The following is a 22,801-nucleotide window of genomic DNA, read 5'->3' as shown; positions in this document are numbered from 1 at the left end:
TTCTTGCCCTTCCTTCTTTTTTCCTTGCAATTTATTTGCTGGAGTAGGTTGTTTGTTCTGTAGAGTTTCTGCATTCTGGGTTTAGCTGATCATGATGCTGTGGTGTTATTTAGCATGCTCTCTTGTCTCTTATATTTCTTATAAACTAGCAGTAGAGCTATGGGTTTGATGTAGGTTTGAGTTATAGTGGTGTGTTCTTTGTCAAGAGGCACACACTATCTCATTGACTAGAGGTTGCAAGATATGGATATTCTTTGGTTTCTTCCTTATTTTATTTGTACCTGAAATACTTGATCAAAGATAGACTTCTCATCAATATTTGGTTATCCTGAGATGCAACTTCTTCAGAAGAACCAGGATAAATAATTGAGTCTCGGTTTATTTGTCAATTTTTAGAATAATGAGTTGGTTTCCTAACATTTTCTGAAGATGACCAAAAAATATTTTCTTTCTCCCTAGTATCATTATGAACACAGGATTTTAGCATACTTAATATGTTTTAATCCTTTGTGGTTGTCATTACTTTTGCTGCTTTAATTGTTCAACTTTAACCAGTGAGAGTTGCTTCTGGTTGGCTCTGGGGTCCCACTGGCACAATCTCATTATAGTCTTTAGTAACTTCTTACATCTGTTTATGACAAGATGCTCCTGGCTCCTTTTGTACATTTCTTGCCCCTGTCTTGAAATAAGTCATTTCTCCAAGGATCGCTGACTCATTTTAATGAGAACTTCTTACTATGCACATTGAAAGTCCACAGTCTGGGTCTGGTATGCTCACCAAGGTTGGTCTTTTCAGTGTACAGGGCTAGTATATACTTTTTGTTTCTTTAAGAGAAAATAATCATGAGTTCATTGAAACTTCCAATTCATATTTGGCAATACATATTCTTTGATTAAAAAAATTTCCATCTCTTTTTCATTTGTTGAAAACCTTAGTTCCTAATGACATTAACACAATACTATTTGCTCTACCCATCTATATAGTTTGAAAATACAGTGCCACTATTATTTCTAGCAATGTGGTTATTGAACATGGTTTATGAGTTTGTTTATTTATTTATTGTTTATGGTTCCGTGTTTTTAAGTCCCTTGAAAGAATCCATCTATGTATAGTTAGTTCATGAACTTGATACACAGCTAGGTTTATTTGTTTCATTTGTTTTCAAATTTTTAGAGCTTATTTTTTAAAATCTAATTTTGTTTTATAATGATATAAAACATTTACATGGTTCCAAAGTCAAATATGCAAAATGAAGCATATTTATGCATGTCTCTGTCTCTACTCCCCTGTTCTTACCCCCCAAAGTAACTTTGGTTTGCTTGTCTATAGTTCCATTAAACATATATATGTACATATACACATGTGTCTCTGTTTATATATGTGTAAGTAACTATGAAAATATATTTGCATTTCCTCTTTTTAAATAATTAGTGGAGATGTTATACACACTTTTCTCCATTGGCAAGACCATTCCATAGCAGTCTATAGATTTCTCATTTTTTATAGTTACATACTATTCCATTATGTGGATCTTCCATGGTTTATTTAACTAGACTCCTACTGATGGACTTAGGTTATTTTCTATCTTTCACTGTTGTAAATGGAGATGTAACAAAAAGCTCATGTATATATCTTTCCTATTTTTACTAGTGTATCTTTGGGATAAACACATTCCTAGAAGCGGTATTGCTGAGTCAAAGCATAAATGCATATACAATTTGTTAGATATTGCCAAATTCTCCTCCATAACCATTGAAATATTGTGTATACCCATTGACAATATACAAGAGCCTGATTCCCCATGGCATTGCCAGCGGTGCATGTCAACAAACTTAGATGATTATCAATCTGATGAGTGATGAATATAATCTTGGTACAGTTTAATTTGCATTCCTTTTATTATGAGTTCGATTGACCATTTTCTCGTATATTTAAGGACTATTTGTACGTATTCTCTGAAGTGTCCATAATCCTTTGCTCATTTTTCCTATAAAGTGGTTGGTCTTTTACTTCTCTATTTTTGAAGTTCTTCATTTTTTGTGAATAAAAGATAGTAATCTTTTATTTGTTTTTTAAGTTGTAAACATTTTTCTGGTTTCTCATTTATGTTTTCACCTTGCTTATGTTTTTATGTTGTTAAATTTATCAGTCATTCTCTTATTGCTTCTGGATTTTGAGTCATCATTGGGAAAGGTTTCCTAATTCCTAGATTTTAGAGCAAGTGGCTCATGGTTTGTTTGTTTGTTTGTTTTTTAGTATTTATATGGTTTCATTTTTTACATTTAAATTTCTGAGTCATTTGTACTTTGTCCAGATGTATGGTGTGAGGAAATAATACAATTTTATCATTCTCTGTATGGCTCTCAAATCAGTTATTAAAGAGTCCATTTTTCCCCCTCACTGGTTTGCCATGATGTCTTCGTCATAAACTAAATTTCCACATGCATTTAGATGAATTTCTGGATTTTCTATTTTTTCCTCTTGGTCTGCCTTTCTATTCACATGTCAGTACTACACTTCATAAATTATATGTTTTAATATGCTGACAGGGCAAAACTTCCTTTGTCGCTTTTCTTTTTCAGGAATTTCTTGACTATTTTTCCAAATAAACTTTATAATCAGTTTACCTGGATCCATAAAAATACAGATTACATTTTTATTGGGATTGCATTAAACTTACAAATTAGCTTAAAGAGGATTATTGTCTTTGTGATGTTGATTCTTCCTATCCAAAAACACTGAATACCTCCCCATTTATTCAAGACTATGTTTATGCCTTCCAGGAGTGTTTTAATATTTTCCTTATGTAAGTTTTGGGATATTTCTTATAGTTTATACCTAGGTGTTTGATTACATTTTATTTTTTGCCCTCCTAAATAGGAATTCTTACATGATATTTTTTAATTTAATTTTGTTTTTATAGGTAAAGGATATTAATTTTTGGATGTTCATATTATAAACTGCTACTTTATAAATTCTATTATTGTTTTACTAGCTTTCCTATAAATTCTGCTGGGGTTTCCAGAAATATAATCATATCACTTTCTTAAACAGAGATAATTTACTTCTCCCTCTCCCTTCTCATTGCTTCTAGGTGCATTCTCTTGCATGGTTACACTGACTAATACCTTCTGACCTTGTTAAATAGTAATAGGTATATGGGAATGCATGTCTGAGTCCTGTCTTTAGTTGAGAGAGCCTCTAGCCCCATTCAGATGTTGGCTTTCATATGTAGGTCAATTTTAATTTTATTGATTAGTTTTTAAAAACATGCGTGGATATTAATATTTGTTCCAATTTTTTTTTTCTGCATCTATGGAAGTGACTTTCCCCCTTAGCTTTATTAGTATGCTATTTTATATTAATTCTCCAGGTCTTCTTTTCTAATATACACTTTGGTTAAGAATATTTGTTCTTCAGTGTTTTTCAACATTAAAAACATCTCTGGCTAATCTCTGAACTTGGGAACATAAAGATCATGCCCCTTCTCTCCAAACCAGTGATCCAGTCCCCTAGACTCCAGACCCAGGCTGCCTGGTTTGACTCCAACTTCACACTTGTGAGGCAATATGACCTTGGGCAAGTTGTTTATCCCACCTTGCCTTGGTTTCCTCACCTGTAAAATAGGGATAATGATAGTATCTATATTGGAAGGTAGTTATGAGGTTAATATACCCTAAGTACTTAGGACAGTGCCTGGTCTGCCATATTCTTTTTTTTAAATTTGTTTTCTAGCTTCATTTAATTTTGTATAGGTAATACATTTACATGGTTCAAAATTGTACTAAAAAGTTATGTTATACAGTGAAAAGTGTCTCTTCCATCCCTGTTTCAGTTACCCATTATTTTAATAAGCAGCAGTTAATGAGAACTCTTTCCTATTTGGATTTTCATAGATGTTTTACATACATACACACACACACACACACACACACACACACATACACATGTACAGATATACTGTTTTCCCTCCTTTTTAGAGAAAAGGTTTCATACTGTGCACAGTATTCTTCATCTTGCTTTTTAAAATAGGTCATTGTTTCATATAAAATTCTGTTGTTTTCATTAGGAGAGCATTAATTAACTTGAGTGTCTAGAGGAGTTTGACATCTTCATGATGTTAATGTTGAAACTTCCTATTCAGGAACAAGGTGTAGTCCACTGCATTCTTAATCTCATTAATATCTTGTGCCCTCCCAACATGCATGTGCACACGTGCGCACGCGCACGCACACACACACACACACACACACACACACCATTCATTTCTTCTTTCTACCTGTCCACTAAACATGATAGCACAAGTTAAATATCAGCAAAGGGAGTGAGGAAATCTAAGGCGCTGGGAAAAACCAAGTTTGTACTTCATCATATCTTGACCTTGTGTGCTGGAAATTGAGTCCTGCTTGAACCACTCTTTCCAGGGTACTTGGCAAATAGGGTTACACAGCTACAGCCCAACCCTGAGAGAGATATTCTTGGAACAGGCTGCTGCAGTGTGGGTGGGGGATCTGGAGCCATGCCGGGGGTGGGGGGTTGGGGGGGCACACTTGGTGTTTTTCCAGAGGGGAGAGCAGCAGCACATGCAGGGTGTGGAAGCTGTGCCAAGTTCCTGCTTTACTGGGGCCTGTGTGAAGGAAGCTCTCACTCCCCCCATATCTGCCCACTGTCATCACCTTCATCTTGGACCCGGTTGTCTCCTGAGCTGCCAGCCAGGGAGTGGGAGGGACCCTGACTCAGCCAAGGGAATCCTAGGGGTTGGAGCTGCTTCCCTCCACATAACCCTCAGCCCCACCCAGGACTGACATACTCAGAGGTGTTGAGAGCCAGCGCTGTCCAGTAGGCTTCCATGGGGGCCGTCACCACTGCATCAAGCAGTACCTCCCGCACCAGTTCCTCATCACCTGGGGGCAAAATAAAAGGAGACCAAACCACGTATTTCCTCCATGATGTTGAACACAGCTCATCCACCCTTGTGAGGAATCTCGACTTCAGGGAATGGGATGAGCCTCATACACACATACGTGGGACACATAAAGCCATCTATGTGAGCTTGAGGAAGCCATGTCATCACATCCCCAATCCCAAACAACATGTGAGCAGAACTAAGTGATTTCTAAGGCTCTTCCCAGCTCTGGTATTCTGTGAGATTAGAATCCTGCAGGGACATCAGACTTTGCCCTGAATCCAGGCTACTTCTCCTCTCTGCTGCCATCAGTTTGCAGCCTGATCATCACCCTCCCAACACGCTGGCCTTTAGCCAGTTCTGTGCATATGAATTTGCCCCAGAGCCTCTGTGCATGCTGTTCCCTGGTCTGAATGCTTTCCTCCAACTCTTTGCATGTGTAACTCTTTTCCCTCTTTCTTTAAGAAAATGATCTACTTTTATTGAGGTGAAATCTATGTAACATAAAATTAGCCAGTTTAAAGTATATGACTCAGTGACATTTAGTACATTCACAATGATGTGTAGCCATCACCTCTGTCATCACCCCCATAGCAGACTCTGTACCGGTGAAGACACTTGGGTCACTCTTTTTTATCCTCAGCATCAGTAACATTGCCTGAAAGAGTTAGGTGCTCTATAGTTTCCATACAGCATCCTACTCATGGCACTTACCACAATTTGGAATAACCTTATTTACACACATATGCTTGCTTCTTTGTTATGTGGTTTCTCCACTAGATTACAAGCTCCATGAGAATAAGGGTCTCATCTGTTTGGGTCATCTCTGTAGCTTCAGTGCCTACCCCAGGCCTGGCATAGAGTACACGCTCAGTACAGATGGAATGAATGCATGCGCAAATGAGTGCCCTTTTGGGCTAGCATGAGGCAAGGTCCTGTCTTAAGAGTGACACTTGCGGGTCAAGATGTCCTTTTCCTCTTCCAAAGAGGAAGAAGAGGGACCCTGCCAAGGGTGTGGCCCTGTGGTTTCACCAGTGCATCTGTGTTGGGGAATTTAAATTTAGCCTGAGAGCCAGGCACTGGAATATGCCAGCTGGCTAAATGTTCTCCTTTGTTGAGATGAGGACATTAGGGTACAAAGCATCAACATCAGCTAGGTGGTGGTAGGGACAGATCTAGGGGCAGGCTGATGATGCCCTTACACTGTGTGAACGTCTCTGTGGAGCCTTAACAGTGCCCAGGTGTAAGAGGCTTAAAGCAATCTCATTCCCTGACATTGGGACACACTCCTGCTGTCACAGTGCCAGGAACTTAGCCAAATTCATGGCCCCATAGAGAGTCTGGTTCTGCCTTTTTCTCTGAAAATCTCCCTGTTTTCCTTAAGCCATGAGTGCGTTCCAGGGATAAGACTACTTGACAGTAAGTAAAGTCTTCAGTGGCTCAGCCATAAAAAAGAGTGAAATCTTGCCATTTGCAACAATAGGAATGGATCTAGAGAGTATAATGCTGAGTGAAATAAGTCAGAGAGAGACAAATACCATATGATTTCACTCATATATGCAATTTAAAAAACAAAACAAAGAAAAAAGAGGCAGATAAAAAACAGACTCTGAAATACAGAGAACTGATGGTTACCAGAGCGGAGGTGGGGTGGGGGGGAATTGGGTGAAATAGGCAATGGGGATTAATGAGTACACTTATCACGATGATCACTGAGTAATATATAGAGTTGCTGAATCACTATATTTTACACGTGACACGAATATAATACCATATGTTAATACTTGAATTTTTAAAAAATTGATAACGATAATGAAATGAAATGTCAACAATTCAGCACTTAAAAAAACCACACATCGAGACCTTACCCATCAAGGTTAGTGTATTTTTTTCTGATTTCACTTAAAATTTTTATATAATTTTTGATAAATGGCATAGTAAAACTCACATGTAGTCAAATTTTTAAAAAAAGAAAAAAGTGGATAGAACATAAGAGACTCTTAAAATACAGAGAACAAACTGAGGGTTGCTGGAGGGGTTATTGGGTGGGGGGATGGGCTAAATGGGCAAGGGGCATTAAGGAAGATACGTGTTGGGATGAGCACTGAGTATTATACATAGGGGATGAATCACTGGAATCTACTCCTGAAATCATTATTGCACTATATGCTAACTAATTTGGTTGTAAATTAAAAAAAAATAAGTAAGTAAAGAAAAAAGAAAAAAGAAAGTCCTCTGTGGGTGGGACCTGCACTCACATTCCAGATCTGGGTCCTTCCCTGTCAGGAAGCGGACTATGGCCTGCAGCTGGCTGAGCTTCCGGTGGTCCGGGTCAATATCTGTGATGCAGTAGATCCTGAAGCCCAGGAGAATCAATGTTACCTCAAGAAAAGTCCACCTTTCTCCCTCCATTCTCTATTCCTTGCTAACAGCAACTTTCCCACTTACCAGTCACCGGCCAGAGTCAGATCTGGGTGAAGCAAGTCGTGCAGGCCTGAAACCAGAGTTCACACTCAGTATGGTGCTCACCTACTGTTGTGAGGATGTGCACCTGAATTGTTTACAAACAAGCACCAGGAAGCTTCTCTAGGGAAGGGCTGGGTTTTATTCTTCCTTGTTCTCAGCTCAGAGTAGGGACTCAACCAATAGGATGGTGCTGGTTTTGTACAGATCATGCCTTTGTCCATGTTGCTCCTGCTTCCTGAAATCCTTTTTCTTCCCATTGCCTCATGTCCAAATCCCACCTATTTGGACCTCTCTCGAAGAGCTGCTACTTTGAAACCAGTGATTTTCACTTCATTGGCTGCATTGCACCCAAATGAGTTAAATAGCCAGTCAAAAATAGAACTCAGAGATGAGCCATGTCTGTTTTGTATAATCTCTGTAGCCTCATGCTATACCTACACTAACCATGTGCTCAGTGCACATTTGTTGATTGAATGAGTAAATGAACAAATGCCTTACTGAGCACCTATTCAGTTCTCAAAAATAGGTGCTCAACTGAGGTTTGTTAAATTGAAGGAAAGGAGGATGGAAATGCCAAGGAGGAGTCTGTGGAGTCATTAAAAGGGGATGCTGGACTGACATAGACATAAGGCAAATAGCTACAGGGTGATGCTCCTTTCTCCACAGTAAGCCTGGTTGAGTTCATGATTCCAAGCCGCTGGATCACTGGTTGGTCTCACCCATGGAAGTGGATGAGGGATATCACACTCTGTCCCCTGCAGGTATGTAACCTGAGAATATCTGGGTACAGAGAGAAAAGTATAGGAAGAGAATTGGGTGGGGGGACAAGCTAAATGGGCAAGGGGCTTTAAGGAAGATACTTGTTGGGATGAGCATTGAGTATTATACATAGGGGATGAATCACTGGAATCTCCTCTACCACTGGAATCTACCATGAGGCCCAGGGAGTTTGATTGTTTGGGGACAATGGAAGACAGGGAAGAAGTATGGTCCAATGTCATGGATGTGTGGTGTGAAGGGGTGAATGCAGGGGTCACACGGAAGCATGTGGATGGGCACAGGGGGGTCTTCCAAGGACAACTGCTGGAAAAGTGGCATCTACACTCGGAGGTGAAGAGTGGGTCCAAGTTAGGTGGGATAAGAGGGTGGGCACTGCAGAGAAGAGCATTTCAGGAGAGAGCACAGTACATGGGAAGATCTTAAAGCTTAGTGCATGGGGAAACGACAAAAAACAAAACAAAACAAAAAACCAACAAATCCAGAAGGCCATTTTAAGGCCCTTTAGCAGTGACACAATATAATCTGGCATTTCTAAATCCCTCTGGCAGAGATTTACAGTTGGAGGCTGCTGTGGTTATCCAGGAGACAGGTAACAATGACTACGGTGGTGGCAGAGAGATGGAGACATGAGATGCACTCAAGAGGTTATGAAGAATGGGCAGAATGTGGGTATAAAATGGAACTGTGGCCAAACCGTCCCAGGACTTCCTGAGATATCCCTGAACCCCGTATAATAGTTTTGTTCTCTCAAGGTGCTCAGGCAGCTGTAAGTCAAGAACTGGTTGGGTTAGGGAGGGTGGGGCCCTTGCTCCCCATCTTTCCCCACATTCCTTGCTATTCCTCTCGGTTCACTTCCCATGAGTTCCCTACTATGGGTTGGGCTGTGTCCCCCCAAAAGATATGTTGAAGTATGAACCCCAGTACTTGTGAATGTGACCTTATTTGGAAATAGTGTCATGGCAGATATCAAGAGTTAAGATGAAGTCGTTAGGGTGGGCCCTAATCCAATAAGACTGTGTCCTTGTACAAGGTTAAATAGAGAGACACAGAGGAGAAGCTACATGTGATGGTGAGGACAGAGACTGAAGAACTGTAGCTTCAAGTCAAGGAATGCCCGGGGCTATCAGGAGCTAGAGGCCAGGAAGGATCCTGCCCTGAAGGTGTTGGAGGGGGCATGGCCTCCAGAACTGCAAGAGAATGCATTTCTGTTGTTTATGCCACCCAATTGGTGGTACTTTGTTGTGTCAGCCTTAATCAACTGCTACAGATTTGCTCCTTTTACTCTTCCCGGCCTCCTTTGTCATGCCTTCTGACAGGTGAAGTTCAGCTCTGTTGAAAGAAATACATCCCCTTGACCCACCTCCTCTGGTCCAGCAAACTTTCCACAATAGCAAGTCCTGGGCTTTGCCGGCTTTCACAACTGACTGGCAGATCCTGCAGCCCTGGCACATGGGACACACAGACCCCTCCTTACCAGTCAGCCTTGCTCTGAGACTTTGCTCAAGTCCAGGACCTGGGAGACTCTGGCTGTGCCCCAGGCTGGCCTTGCTCAATGTCCCAGGAGAATCCATTTTCCTTCCACACTGCTCACCAGTATTGGGCACAGACCCACCTTCTTCCACAGTTGTGTTCCCCAGGAGGATGTATTCTCCGTGGCCCCGGGACAGCACCACTCCCAGACTGTGGGGAGAACAGAGAACACAAGTGCTCATCAGCAGCAAGGGCCAAGCAATGTCCAGTCCACCTCCTTGGCCTTCAGCAACTTGGAGTCTATGAGTGTTGCCCTTGGCCTCACAGGTTGTCTTCTCTAGAACTAAAGCAGCAGTTCTATGCTTCCATAGGCCTTTCTTCCTGAGAAGCACCCTGTCAGTTCTGTAGGTCAAGAGCCCTGTCACCTACCATTTTAGACAAGATTCATCCCAAACCTCTCAGAAACCTCCTGAAATGTGGAGAGGTTTCTATGTCTTACCGGTTCCTACAAATAGGAGAGTGCTTCCCTGCCTGGTGAACCTCACCATGCTTCCCTCTTTCTCCTGGTAGAACATGGTTGTTAATGTTTGCTGAATATCTGAATTACATAGGGAGCTTTAAAATATACGAATGCCAGGGGCTCATTCCAGAAATTCTGAGTTCGTTGGTTTGGATGGAGTCGGGGCATTGACAGTTTTGCAAAATTCCTCAGTATATTCTAATGAGCAGTCTGGGTTGGGCACCACATTTTACTGAGAATTGAGGTAATTCAGAAATAAGGGCCATTTGTTTCCTGAGCTATATAATGCCTCATGCTGAAAACAGTTGGAAGGAACCAAAGAGATTTTCAGATTTGATCTTTCATTTTACAATTGTTTACACTGCTTTAAGATCTTTAAGTAGACTATGTCCTACAAACCACAAAGAAGTAGCTATTTTTACCTTCATTTTACAAACAAGAGTCAAAGACAAAGAGAAGTTAAGTAACTTGACTATGGTCACACAGCCTGCTAGGGTTGCAGTTGGGACCCAAACCCAGGCAGTCTGGCTCCAGACCCTGCAAAGTAGAGTGCACTGGCAAAGCAGGTCTAGACCTCAAGTTTCCTGAAGGCAAGCCTGGGTTTTTTTTTTTTTTTTTATGTTATTATAAAATTGCCAACTAAATATGAATAAATTAATTCCCCAGATCTGGAAGTCCTGCCCGGAGTTGTTGGTATTTATGTTCCAGCCACCCCACTTCCCCCTTTCAAAAAAACATGGGTCCCTCACCTGAAAGGTGTGTCACTGATATCTGTGAAAAAGTAGTCATTGGTCAGGAAAAGAACTCTCTTCTGAAAGAGAAAAGAATATTTGCTGGAGAGACTGACCATGTCACCTACCTCCTCATCTTGGTTTTCATTGCCTGTGTGCCACTTCCTTTACCTCTGACACATTTTCCTGACCACCATGGGCATGCCTCACCTTGTTGACCACCGTTAGCCCCAGCAAGCTGCAGCTTTGGGGCTGACTGATTAAGGGACCAATGTCTACACCCTTGCTGTCCCATAAAGTGGCTACTAGCCATGTGAGGCTATTGTGTGCTTGAAATGTGCAACCGAGGAATGGAAGTTTTAAATTTTAGCTCAGTTCATATAAATTTAGATAGCCAACATGGCTAGTGGCTACTGTATTGGACAGTGCAGGTGTGAATAGTGATGCTAGGGTTCATACGGGACCAGCTGGTGCTAAAAGCTTGTGGAGCTCATTTGTGTATGACCAACCTACAACCTCCCCTTTCTGGAATACAGCTGAGGGAGAGGGGGTACCATTCCCTCCCCTAAGCCCTCCCCAGGGGCCATGTCACCCTTTTACAACTTCTTTTTCCTTTCAAAGCTGCCATCTTTTTGGTTTCAGCAGAATTGTGTAAGTTAGGGCATCAGGTAGTGCAGACGGTGGTTCAGGGCCAGGACTGGGCATCAGACAGATCTGGATTTAGGGCCAGCTTGGCCACTTACAAGCCATGTGCTCTTGGGTGAGCTCTTCACTTCAATTCTAAGCTTCAGAATTCTCATTTGTAAATCAGGATTAATAATAGTGCCCCATGTAGAAGGCTACCATGAGGTGGTGAGTGCGTCTTTAATGGATGGGGGTGGGTCCAGGGAAGAGCAAGTTTTCTCTGGGCTCTGAAGTTCTGTGGATTGTCCTATCCACGACAAGTTTATGCTGTTGGGAATGTAACATGTTCTTATCCCCTTCTCGTCTTTCTGGCTTTTAGAGTAAGATGTCTGAATGGGGTGCAGTGGAAGTTGGGTGGCAAAAAAGGCTTGTTTCTGCAGGAAACTGCTTTAGATTAAACCAGAATTAACAGTTCTCCAGCACCAGCCTCATCCCCATGATGCTTCTGCCTTCAGTGCCTCAATCAGAGCCTCCCTCATAGCGGTGCTGGGACAGTCGGGACCAGCAAGGGCTCTGGTGGCCTAGGGAGCCCAGTGTTCCAAGATGGGGCTGGCTGGAGTGTCAGAACTGGAAATTACCTTTTATATTTTTGCTTTTTGATTTATTTTTTTTTAATTTATTTTGAGAGAGACAGAGACAGTGCAAGTGGCGGAGGGGCAGAGACAGAGGGAGTGATAGATTCCCAAGCATGCCCCATGCTGCCAGTGCAGAGCCCAATGCAGGGCTTGAACTCATGAAACCACAAGATCATGACCTAGGCTGAAACCAAGAGTGGGACCCTTAACTGACTGAGCCACCTAGGTGCCCCTCCTTTTTTGACTTATTAAAGAAAAAGGCAAAATGTACAGATCTTAAGTGTATTCTTCCATTAGTTTTGATAAACGTATATATCCATGTAGTTGCCTCTCCAGTCAAGACAGAGAATGTTTGCATCTTCTAAAATCTCTTTGCCTCATTCCAGCCCATCCCCACACCACCTCTCTAAGGGTGAACTCTGTTCTGAATTCTGTCACCTTACATTGGGTTTGCCTGTTCTTGCAGTGCATACCCTTTTGTGCCTGGCTTCTTTTGCACAACATAACATCTTTAAGATCCACCCGTGTTGTTGTGTGTATCAGCAGTGTGTTTCCTTCTGTTGCCAAGTAGCGCTCGTGTGTGGGTATGCCAGCTTGCCTTTACACTCACCTACTGTTGGGCATCCGGGGTATTTCCAGTGTGGGGCCATAATGAGCAGCTTTAGCTGCTCCAAATATTACTGACCAAGTATTTTTGTGGACATGTTTTTATTTTGCTTGATAAATACCGAGGAATGGAATTTCTGGGTGATATGCTAAAAGTGTTTCCTTCATAAGAAAAAAACCTGCCAAACAACATCCCAAAGTTGTTTTTATTATACTTCCACTAGCAATATATGAGTTCCAATTTCTCTACATCTTTGCCAGAATGTGGTGTTATCAGTCCTTTAAATTCTAGCAGAAGGTATGGAATGGAATCTGATTGCAGCTTTAGTTTGCATTTCCTTGATGACTAAGGATACATAGGGTCTGCGCAAGTATTTTGCCCATTTTTTATTGAGTTGTTAGCCTTTTTGTTAACAATCTGTACGAATTCTTTATGTATTCTGGACACAATCTGGGCCTTGCTTTTTTCATTTTGTTAATGGTGCCTTTTGATGAGCAGAACTTGTTGCTTTTGATGAAGTCTAGTTTATCAAATTTTATTTTATGTTTAGTGTTCTTCATGTTTTATCTAAGAAATCTCTGGATAAGGGTGCCTAGGTGGTTCAGTCAGTCAAGCCTATGACTTTTGGTTTTGGCGTGGGTCATGATCTCAGTTTATGAGACTGAGCCCTACATTGGGCTCTGCGCTGACAGTGTGGAGTCTGCTTGGGATTCTCTCTCTCTCTCTCTCTCTCTCTCCCCCTCTCTCTCTGCTCCTCCCACACTCTCTCTTTTTTTAATGTTTTATTTATTTTTGAGAGAGAGATAGAGACAGCATGAGCAGGGGAGGGTCAGAGAGAGAGGGAGATACAGAATCCGAAGACAGGCTCCAGGCTCTGAGCTAGCTGTCAACACAGAGCCCGACGACGTGGGGCTCAAACCCACAAACCGTGAGATCATGACCTGAGCTGAAGTCGACGCTTAACCAACTGAACCACCCAGGTGCCCCCACACACACACCCTCTTGAAGTAAATAAATAAACTTACAACAATAAATCTTTGGATAACTTCAGGTTGTAAAGATTTTCTCCTATGTTTTCTTATAGAAGACTAAATTTTCGCTTTTACATTGAGACTATGACTCATCTCAAATTAATTTTTCTTTAAACATTTTTTAAAAAGTTTATTCATTTATTTTGTGTGTGTGTGTGTGAGAGAGAGAGAGCAGGGGAGGAGCACAGAGAGGGAGATAGAATCTTAAGCAGGCTCTGCACTGCCAGAGGGGATGGAACCCATCGCAGTGTTCAAATCCACCAACTGTGAAATCACGGCCCACACAGGCGCTCCTCAAATTAATTTTTTTTTTATGGTGTGAGATATGGCTCACTATTTATTTTCTTCATACTTTATTCAGTAGTTCCAGCTCCATTTGTTAAAAAGACTTTCCTTTCTCCATTGATTTGACAAGGCGTCTTTGTTGAACATCAGTTGACAATACGTGAGTTTATTTCCAGATTCTCTATCCCTTTGTCTATTCCAGGTTTTTGTTGTTGTTGTTGTTGTTAAAGATTGTTTGTTTAGAGAGCACAAGCAGGGGAGGGACAGAGAGAGGAAGGGACTCCCAAGCAGGCTCTATGCTGTCAGTGCAGAGCCCAGTGAGGGGCTCCATCTCATAAACCATGAGATCATGGCCTAAGCTAAGATCAAGAGTCATGGGTGCTTAACTGACTGAGTCACCCAGGTGCTCCTATTTTGTCCATTTTTATGTCAATACCACCCTGCTTGCCTACTATAGCTTTACAGTCAATCTTGAAATCACATAGTATGAAACATCTAAATTTGTTCTTATTTTTCAAGGTCATTTTGGGCATTGTTTATCCTTTACATTTTTGTATAAATTTTAGAATCACCTTCTCCTGTTCACTTCCTATGCTATATCTAGAAGTCTGTTCAAATTTTGATTGGGATTGTATTGGAGTTACTGATCAGTTTGGGAAGAATGGATGGCTTAGCAATATTGACTAATAACCTGCAAACATCATTATATATTTTTATTAATTTAATCTTTTGATATTCTTTCTGCAACATTATGTAGTTTTCAGTGTAGAGGTTATATATGACTTTGTTAAATTTATTCTTAAGTATTTTATGTTGTTTGATGCTACTGAAATTAGAACTTAAAATAATTTATTTCCAATTGTTTGCTGATACATAATGCAATTGATTTTTATAGTATTGACTTTATGTTCTGTTAACTTGCTAAATTTTATCTGTTAGTTCTAGTAGTTGTTTTGCAGAGTCTTGGAATTTTCTAGTAAACAATCATCTTGTCTATGAATAAAGACAGTTTTACCTCTTACTTTCTAATTTTTGTGCCTTTTATTTTGTTTCCTTGCCTTGTTGTAAGGATATATACTTGCAGGGTCCAGTGCAATGTTGAACAGAGGTGGTGAAAGCAGACATCTTTCCTCTGTTCACATTTTTAGGGAGAAAGTGTTTAATATTCCACCATTTGAAGTTTGCCTTTTCATAGATGCCTTTTACCAGATTGAAGAAGTTTCTTTTTGTTTCCAGTTAAGTTTTGTCAAATGCCTTTTCAGCATCTATTGAGATGACCATATGGCGCTTTTCCCTTATTCTGTTAATGTAATGAATTACATTAATTGACTGACTTTTTTGAATGTCAAAAAAGCCTTACATTCTAGGGATAATTCCACTATGTGTTATCATTGCCATTTATTTTACACTTGGGTACATTATAAGCCCTACAATACAATGTCAAAACTTTTGCTTTAAATAGTTGTTTCTTTGAGCAGTTAAAAAAGTAAAGTCTCATATTAATGCACACATTTACCATTTCCAGTGCTATTCATTTCCTCATATAGATCTGAGTTTCCATCTATGTCATTTTTCTTCAGCCTAAAGAACTTCCTTAAGCACTTCTTATAGGTCAGGTCTGATGGTGATAAACTCTGTTCTCTTTTATAAGAAAATGTCTAAATACACATCTTTATGGAAGGATATTTTCTTCATACATAGAAATTTGAGTTGAGAGTTTTTTTTCCTTTTGGCATTTAAAACATTTTATTGTTTTTGATGAGAGGTCAGCCATAATTCTATTATTGCTTTCTTCTAGCTTCTTTTAAGATTTCCCCATATCTTTGATTTTCAGGAGGTATATTATAGTGAGCCAGATGTGGTTTCTTTTTCTTTCAATCTGCTTGGAGTTTGCTGAAATTTTTATATCTGTTCAGTGATGTTTTTCACCAGATTTAAGATATTTGGGGCATTCTTGTGGCGCCTGGGTGGCTTAGTCGGTTAAGCGTCCGACTTTTGCTTAGGTCATGATCTCGTGGTTCGTGGGTTCGAGCCCCGCGTCGGGCTCTGTGCTGACTGCCAGCTCTGAGCCTGGAGCCTGTTTCAGTCTGTGACTCCCTCTCTCTCTGACCCTCCCCTGCTCACGCTGTCTCTCTCTCTCTCTCCTAGAAATAAATAAAACATTAAAAAAAATTAAAAAAAAAAGATATTTGGGGCATTCTTTTTGCAAATACTTTTGTTCCATTCATTTTCCTTTCTTCTGGGACTCTAAGGACATAATGCCAGACCATAGGTAAGTGAGGGATAATTTTTTTCAAGTATTTTTTCAAAAATTTCTTTGTTCTTCAAAATGGATAATTTATATTTATCTGTCTTCAAATTTACTGTCTTTTTTTTTTCCAACTGCTGATAAGCCCATCCAGTAAAAATTTCATTTCAAGTATTCTACTCATCAGTTTTAGAACTTCCACTTGGTTCTTATGGTGGTTTTATATACTGTGTCAAATTAAATAAGCTGGATCTACTTTTCCAGGTTTACTTCGCATTACAGTTCCAAGTTAGGGCTGGCCAAAAGAGAAGTTTGCATGAGACTTGATTTGTAAGGCAGAAGGGAAGTAGCAGCCATTTTACATGTTAAAGGTAAGTATGGCATATTGAGCCCTTGCAGCTTGCTCCTATCTGTGGTCTTCCCCAAAAGAAACTTCCCCAGCTGCCACTGGATCTCCTCCTTCAGCTTCCCTGAGATCTGAGGCTGGTGACTGTATAGGTTCACTTGAAGGGCACTAGCTCTTTCTTGCAGATTGCCATATCCTTGTGATTGGAGGTAGGGAGAGACAGATGTGGGTTTTAATTGTGCTCATGCTTTCTATTTTTCACCTTGGGTTTCAATTTGTTCTTATTTGCCCTCGCATTTCATCCAGCTTCCTTCCAAATTGCTAGGCCTACTGACTTATGATGACTTCAAGCTCACCACTCGATGCAGAGACACCAGCTTTATAGACTTCTTTGCCAGCAACAACAATTTCATAATGTTTAACCCCTGGAATAAAACCTTATATTCATATCACTTGTCATGGACCAACTTTGATCAAACCCTAACTGTTTCTCTGCTGAGACTCTCCATCTGTTCACTCATTCTGACTATCTTTTCTTTTCATTCCTTGTACATACATATTATATCTGCTATAAAGTCCTTCTAATCCAACAGCTGGTCATCTCTGGGTCAGTTTCTAAGACTGCTTTTTCTTTTAACTATGTGTTACATTTTCCTTTTTCTTCATGTGCCTGATAATTTTTATGCTCTACTGGCCATTGTAAAGAATAGGTTGGATACACTTTGTCTTACTCTTCAGAGTGCTGATTTTTATTTTAATCAGCAGATAAATAATTAGCTGGTCACCTTGAGCATGTGGAGGCTTGAATTTACATTTTTGTTAGGGTGGGTCTGTTTCAACTTTCTCTTTAGGTCTGGAGTGAATCTCTTGTCTTGAGACATAGTCTTTACTCCTAAAATATAGCTCTTCTGTGCTTTCAAAGAAAATCCTGAGGTATTTACCAAGCCTCTTCACCTTGGTGTGACTTAGACTCCAAACTATCTTCATTACCATAGGCATCAGTTGAAACCCCTGTTCTGATTTTCAGCTTTTCAACTATTGCTTTCCCCTGGGTACTTAGAGTTTCCCTTGTGTATATGTACTTTAAGGCCAGTCAAGAATTTGAAAGGAGTTTGTCTACCTATGTTAGGGCCAGTGCACCTGTGGATCCCTCATTTCTGGGGTATCTTCCTTCATTTTCAGACACTCTGAGAGCCCAAATTCTCTGTTCACTGATACTTCAAGATGGTGACTATAGCTTTCTGCTTGAGTTATAGTTATTTCATTTATATAGACTGGGGCATCCCCTTCAGGAAAAAAAAAATCCACATAAATGTGTATTTTACCCAGTGTAGTTCCCTTGATTCAAGGGTTGAAGCTTCTTCAACCCTCGCTTCTGCCTGCCTTCGATCACTTTTGAATGCCCTTAAATATTTTTTAAAATATTTTGTCCAAATTTATAATTGTTATATGCTGGAGAATTAGTCTATTGCACGCTACTCCCTCATAACTAGAAATACAACTTTTTGATAATATTTTAAGGCTGAGGCAAAAGGAAGAGAGGAGTGGGGCTGTCTCTGAATCCTGTTAACAGAAAGAGAACTGGAGAGGTTTGGTAGATGAGAATAAAGAGGTGTCAGAACAATCTCCCCCTTTAATAGATTGCCTCCCTTTGCTGGAAAAAAAAAGTAAGTGAGTGAGTGAGTGAGTGTGTGTGTAACAGAGAGAGAGAGAATGAGAAAGTGCCACAGAGCTGCCCCCACATCCCCGCCTCTGAATTCAGTACATAGGGATTAGAAGGTACTGGAGGAAATGGGGCAAAGCTGCCTTAACTGCCTATGCCAGTTGCTGGTGTGTGTGTGTGTGTGTGTGTGTGTGTGTGTGTGTGTGTGATGTGCGCATCAGCAGGGCTAACTTGGAAAAACCTGAAGGCTAGTAAAGAACACTGTCTGTCTTCTTTCCCTGCTGCTATTATTTGTTCTAAACTATCAAACAATATGTAAATGATGAAAAGAGCCCCAGATAAGATGCTCCAGGATACTTTATCTGTTTTTACTTTCTTTTTTTTTTCTTTTTTAAAATAAAGTTTTAAATTGAAGTAATGAACTTCCTTCCTTCCCTCCTTTCTTTCTTTTAGAGAGAGAGAGAAAGAGTGTGCAAGTGGGTGGGGGTAGGGAGAGAGAGAGAAAGACTCTTAAGCAGACTCCATGATCAGTGAGGAGCCTGGCACAGGGCTTGATCCCATGATCCTGGGATCATGACCTGAGCTGAAAGCAAGAATTGGATGCTCAACTGACTAAGCCACTCAGGTGCCCCTGTTTTTCTTTTAAACGTGTCCTAGGATATCTAGCTGGGATACTACTGATGGTTTTGAAATTATGACACTTATTACTGGTTTACATTGGGGAAAACAGCCAGCTATCAAAATGACCAATAGAAGGTCTACAGGCCAAAGCTGGACTCCTTACAATTTGATATCTTAGATATTGGCCCAGATTGTGTTTTCAATATTTTTGGAATTAAATTCACATTTAAAAATATACATTCTTAGCTGTCTCTTTTAGATGGTACGTGCAACTCTTCAGTTCCCAGCACCACAAAGGCTTATCTCTCTTACTCACATTCCTGAACACAGCCTATCTGACCCCATAGGTTTTGGAGTTTGTGAGCCCTCCTCTAAGTCTTGCTGGGTTGCCATTACCGTCTTGTGAATACAACCATACTTACTTGTCTGGTATTTAAGGGAAAAGGTCTAAATTGATCCATCAGAAGTAAGAAAACATGTAAAATCTCCTAGATAAAACAACAAAACAAGCTACCACCTGCCAGAAGTATGGCTTAAATGAAAGCAGATATTCCCACAATGCTTTAAGAAAGCTTCCCTTGGCCTATATCTGAAAAGTGTTTCTACTGAGGAACAAGTTTGTGAGGTGAGACACACCACTGAGCTACAAGGGCTGGGAGAGACTGGCAGGCGAGAAAACAACAGGACTGTCTGTGACTCTTAAAAAGAGAAGACACATAGGGGAGACAGAGCAATTGGTAGGGAACAAAATGTAGCAACATTGCAGAGCGGCTTCATAATAGATCAGAGCAGCAGGAGGCTGGATAGCACAGTAGCGGCCACATAGCTAAATGTCCTACACATAGAGTGCAGGTGTGACAGCATGGAAGTAAAGAGATAAAAGATTAGAGAGTTGAGTTATGATATAATGAGGTGGAGGGAAAGGAGAAGACAATGAATTTTAAAGATGGAAACAGAATTCTAAAGGGACTCTTGGGGAATCTTTAAGATTGGAGAGTGAGTAGAGAATTCAGGGCCACACTTACCAAAAAAAAGCCTTATACATTAGTGGTTAAGAATGTGGGGTCTAGGGGTGCCTAAGTGGCTCAGTAGGTTAAGTGTCTGACTCTTGAAGTCAGCTCAAGTCACAATCTCAGGGTCGTGGAATTGAGCCCCATATCGGGCTCCAGTCTGAGTGAGGAGCCTGCCTAAGATTCTCTCTCAATCTCTCTCTCTCTCTCTCAAAAAAAAAAAAAAAAAAAAAGAGTATTATGTGGTCTAGAATCAGAAGTATGTGGGGTTTGCAATTAATCATCTACGTGGGTAAGTTTTTAGCTTCTTTGAATTTCCTTATCTATAAAATGGGGATAGGATAGTATGTACTTCATAGGATTGTGAATGTTAAGTGAATACTTACAAAGTGCTTAGTCCAGTTTCTAATAAATGTTAGCTACCACCACCACCACCACCACTACTAAGTAGTAGTAGTAGTAGTAGTAGTAGTAGTAGTAAGTTATGGATGCCTATGTGTTATGAAACGTACATCATGTCGTGATCATGATAATGATAGATCACCCTACTTCATGTTAAAGCACCCACATGCCAGGAAGCTTTTGTTAAATTGCACATTTAACCTGGGTGGTTTATTAGCAGCAATGAACACATTTCAAAGGGATGGGCAGAAATTTGAGGAGAAGTTCAGACTGTTTGGATCTGGTTAGAACTCTCAGTTGGTGGCTTTGAGAAGTGGGAAGACAGCATGAGAACATTGGGCACTGGGAGGAAAGGATGGAAGACATACTGTACCTACTTTGTAAGTCAGTCTGAATTAGATATAGTATAGCCATACTCCAATCTGTCTGGGAGTTGCTGTCTGCCAAGTGCATGTTAAAATTTTCATTATAGCCACCTGAAACATTTTGGTTGGGCTGGGTTGGGAAGAGCTCCCTCGTGCATGTAAGCAGAAGTCTGATGGGATAAAGGTGGAGGTACATGGAAGAAAACTTTACTTTTTTGGATGAACAGAAAGAGCTGCTATTGTCCAGTCTGCCTAAAGGAGACTTTCCTCAGCCCAGAGCTTATAAAAAGCAGGCATCTGCCACAGAAATCAGATACTGGTCCCAGTGAAATTCAGTCCATGTGTCTAAGGAGAATGCAATGAATTGCTTTTCCTTTCAATGCTTTCTTGTTTGACTTCCGTGGAGGTTTGTGTTTGTGGAAGAACTTGGGTCTAATTGTTGCAGACAGATGCCTGTGTTCTTTTAGCTGAGGCAGATGGGCAACAAGAGGAGGAGGTGGGGGTGGTTGTGAGGGAGGAGGTGACATTTGTAAATATGTCAAGGGACAATGAAAATTCAGTGAAAATGCAGTGGAACCTTTTAAATGAGAAGATGAAATGATCTTCTATAAATGATGTGTGGAACTGGAGCGACAGGAATGGCATCAGTGAGTGTATTGATTCTTGACTATCTGTGGTTACAGTGGATGAAAATCAGCCCTATGGAGTGACAATTATTTTCAACCTCTTCCCATAAAACATGATTTCAAGAGTTGCTAACAATTTATGAAATTAAGTGTCGCTTTTCTCCTTTCCATTACAAACAACAAAAGGGCCAAATAGCAGGCAGCATCATGAAGAAAAAAGAGTTGTAAATGCCTTGAGGTAAACCTACTGCTTCTCTTGGTAGTCTCTGAAGAACTGGTAATTTCATGGCCTGATTTTTCTCTGGGGTTGATGCACATTTGGCTATGCTCTCTAGTCAAGCCCCGTAGACTACAGCAAGCACTCAAGACTTAAGCTCTAATTAAGCTAGGTCAAAGTCCCTTATCACCTCCTCAAATCTCAGTCCACTGGGATGCTGCCCTCTGAGACCAGACCCTGGTTCTTTCCTTACAGCACCTTACCCCTTTGTCCAGTGGAACCTTCACGTCCATAGAGAGAGAACCTGTTTCCCCATTGATCATGGCTGTTCTCAGCTTCAAGAGGAAAGATAATGGTATTAGTTCCCTGGCTCACACTGGAGGGTGGAGGGATTGAGCTTTATTGACCAGAATGGAGGCGATCCCTAGGAATAGTTTCAGTTCTTCCCTTTTTCTTTTAAGCAGAATACATAGGAGGGAACATAGACCTGATTCTAGGTTCCATTGAGCTTATAGTTCCAGACATTCACCAAGACAAAGCTTCCAAGTACACTGATGTATGAGAGAATATAGTGTCATATTACTGAGACATAATTTCTTCTGAATAAGCTTCTGACCCCAAAAATCAGAATGAAACATGACTAGAGCTCAGCCTCTGTGGTTTACAGACATGGCTCATTCAGCTTCAGCACTCCTTGAGATTCAGTAAGATAATGCTATGTTGTTATAGTTGGAAGAATTGCCCATTACAGAAATTGCTTCTGGTTTGGGCTTGGAAAACCTCTATGGGGAGGAACAGGGTGGCCTCAGAGCTCACAGCTCTGCAGCTGGCCTGAGTATTGGCCATAGAGCTACAACCGGCTCCTCTTTCTCCTGCTTTCCCCACTCACGGTTTCAGCTCGGTCTTCCCACTCCACTTCGGAGAGATCCACACTGTTGTAGTTAGGTTTGGGTTTCAGTTTCTTCCCATCTCTGTACTGGAATGGGCAAGTCAGGAAGAAAGACATCAGGTTAAAACATAAGACCCTGCTATAAAGTCTTACAGTTATATTCATAAAATCAAATAATCTCAGTGATTCTTTAAAGGTTATCTGGGCCAATCTTCCATCTGATGCAGCATTTCCCTTCCCAACATTTGTGACAGATGGTCTCGTGGCCTGTGAGTATTTCCCATGATGAGGAGCTCCCTATTTTTTGAGTCAGCCTGTTGTAGTTTTGGACAGCTCTAATCATTAGAAAGCTCTTCCC

General features: G+C 40.7%; 1 protein-coding gene across 1 annotated transcript in view; it reads right to left on the bottom strand.

Moving 5' to 3' along the window:
* The window catches only part of CACNA2D4 (calcium voltage-gated channel auxiliary subunit alpha2delta 4), a 112,956-nt gene that overhangs the window by 53,639 nt on the left and 36,516 nt on the right, over nucleotides 1-22,801 (bottom strand). The window contains exons 17-23 of the mRNA XM_039236349.1: nucleotides 22,444-22,530; nucleotides 21,818-21,889; nucleotides 10,893-10,954; nucleotides 9,766-9,833; nucleotides 7,356-7,401; nucleotides 7,166-7,263; nucleotides 4,812-4,905 (exon numbers count right to left, since the gene is read on the bottom strand). Of these exons, the coding sequence (XP_039092280.1) occupies nucleotides 4,812-4,905; nucleotides 7,166-7,263; nucleotides 7,356-7,401; nucleotides 9,766-9,833; nucleotides 10,893-10,954; nucleotides 21,818-21,889; nucleotides 22,444-22,530 (527 nt within the window). The remainder of the gene's footprint in view (nucleotides 1-4,811; nucleotides 4,906-7,165; nucleotides 7,264-7,355; nucleotides 7,402-9,765; nucleotides 9,834-10,892; nucleotides 10,955-21,817; nucleotides 21,890-22,443; nucleotides 22,531-22,801) is intronic.

Source organism: Hyaena hyaena, unplaced genomic scaffold, assembly GCF_003009895.1.
Source record: "Hyaena hyaena isolate Hyena2069 unplaced genomic scaffold, ASM300989v1 scaffold_108, whole genome shotgun sequence".
In the NCBI taxonomy this organism is placed as follows: Eukaryota; Metazoa; Chordata; class Mammalia; order Carnivora; family Hyaenidae; genus Hyaena; species Hyaena hyaena.
The sequence above is the reverse complement of the archived record's forward strand: the minus strand, read 5'-3'. Positions and strand labels throughout refer to the sequence as shown.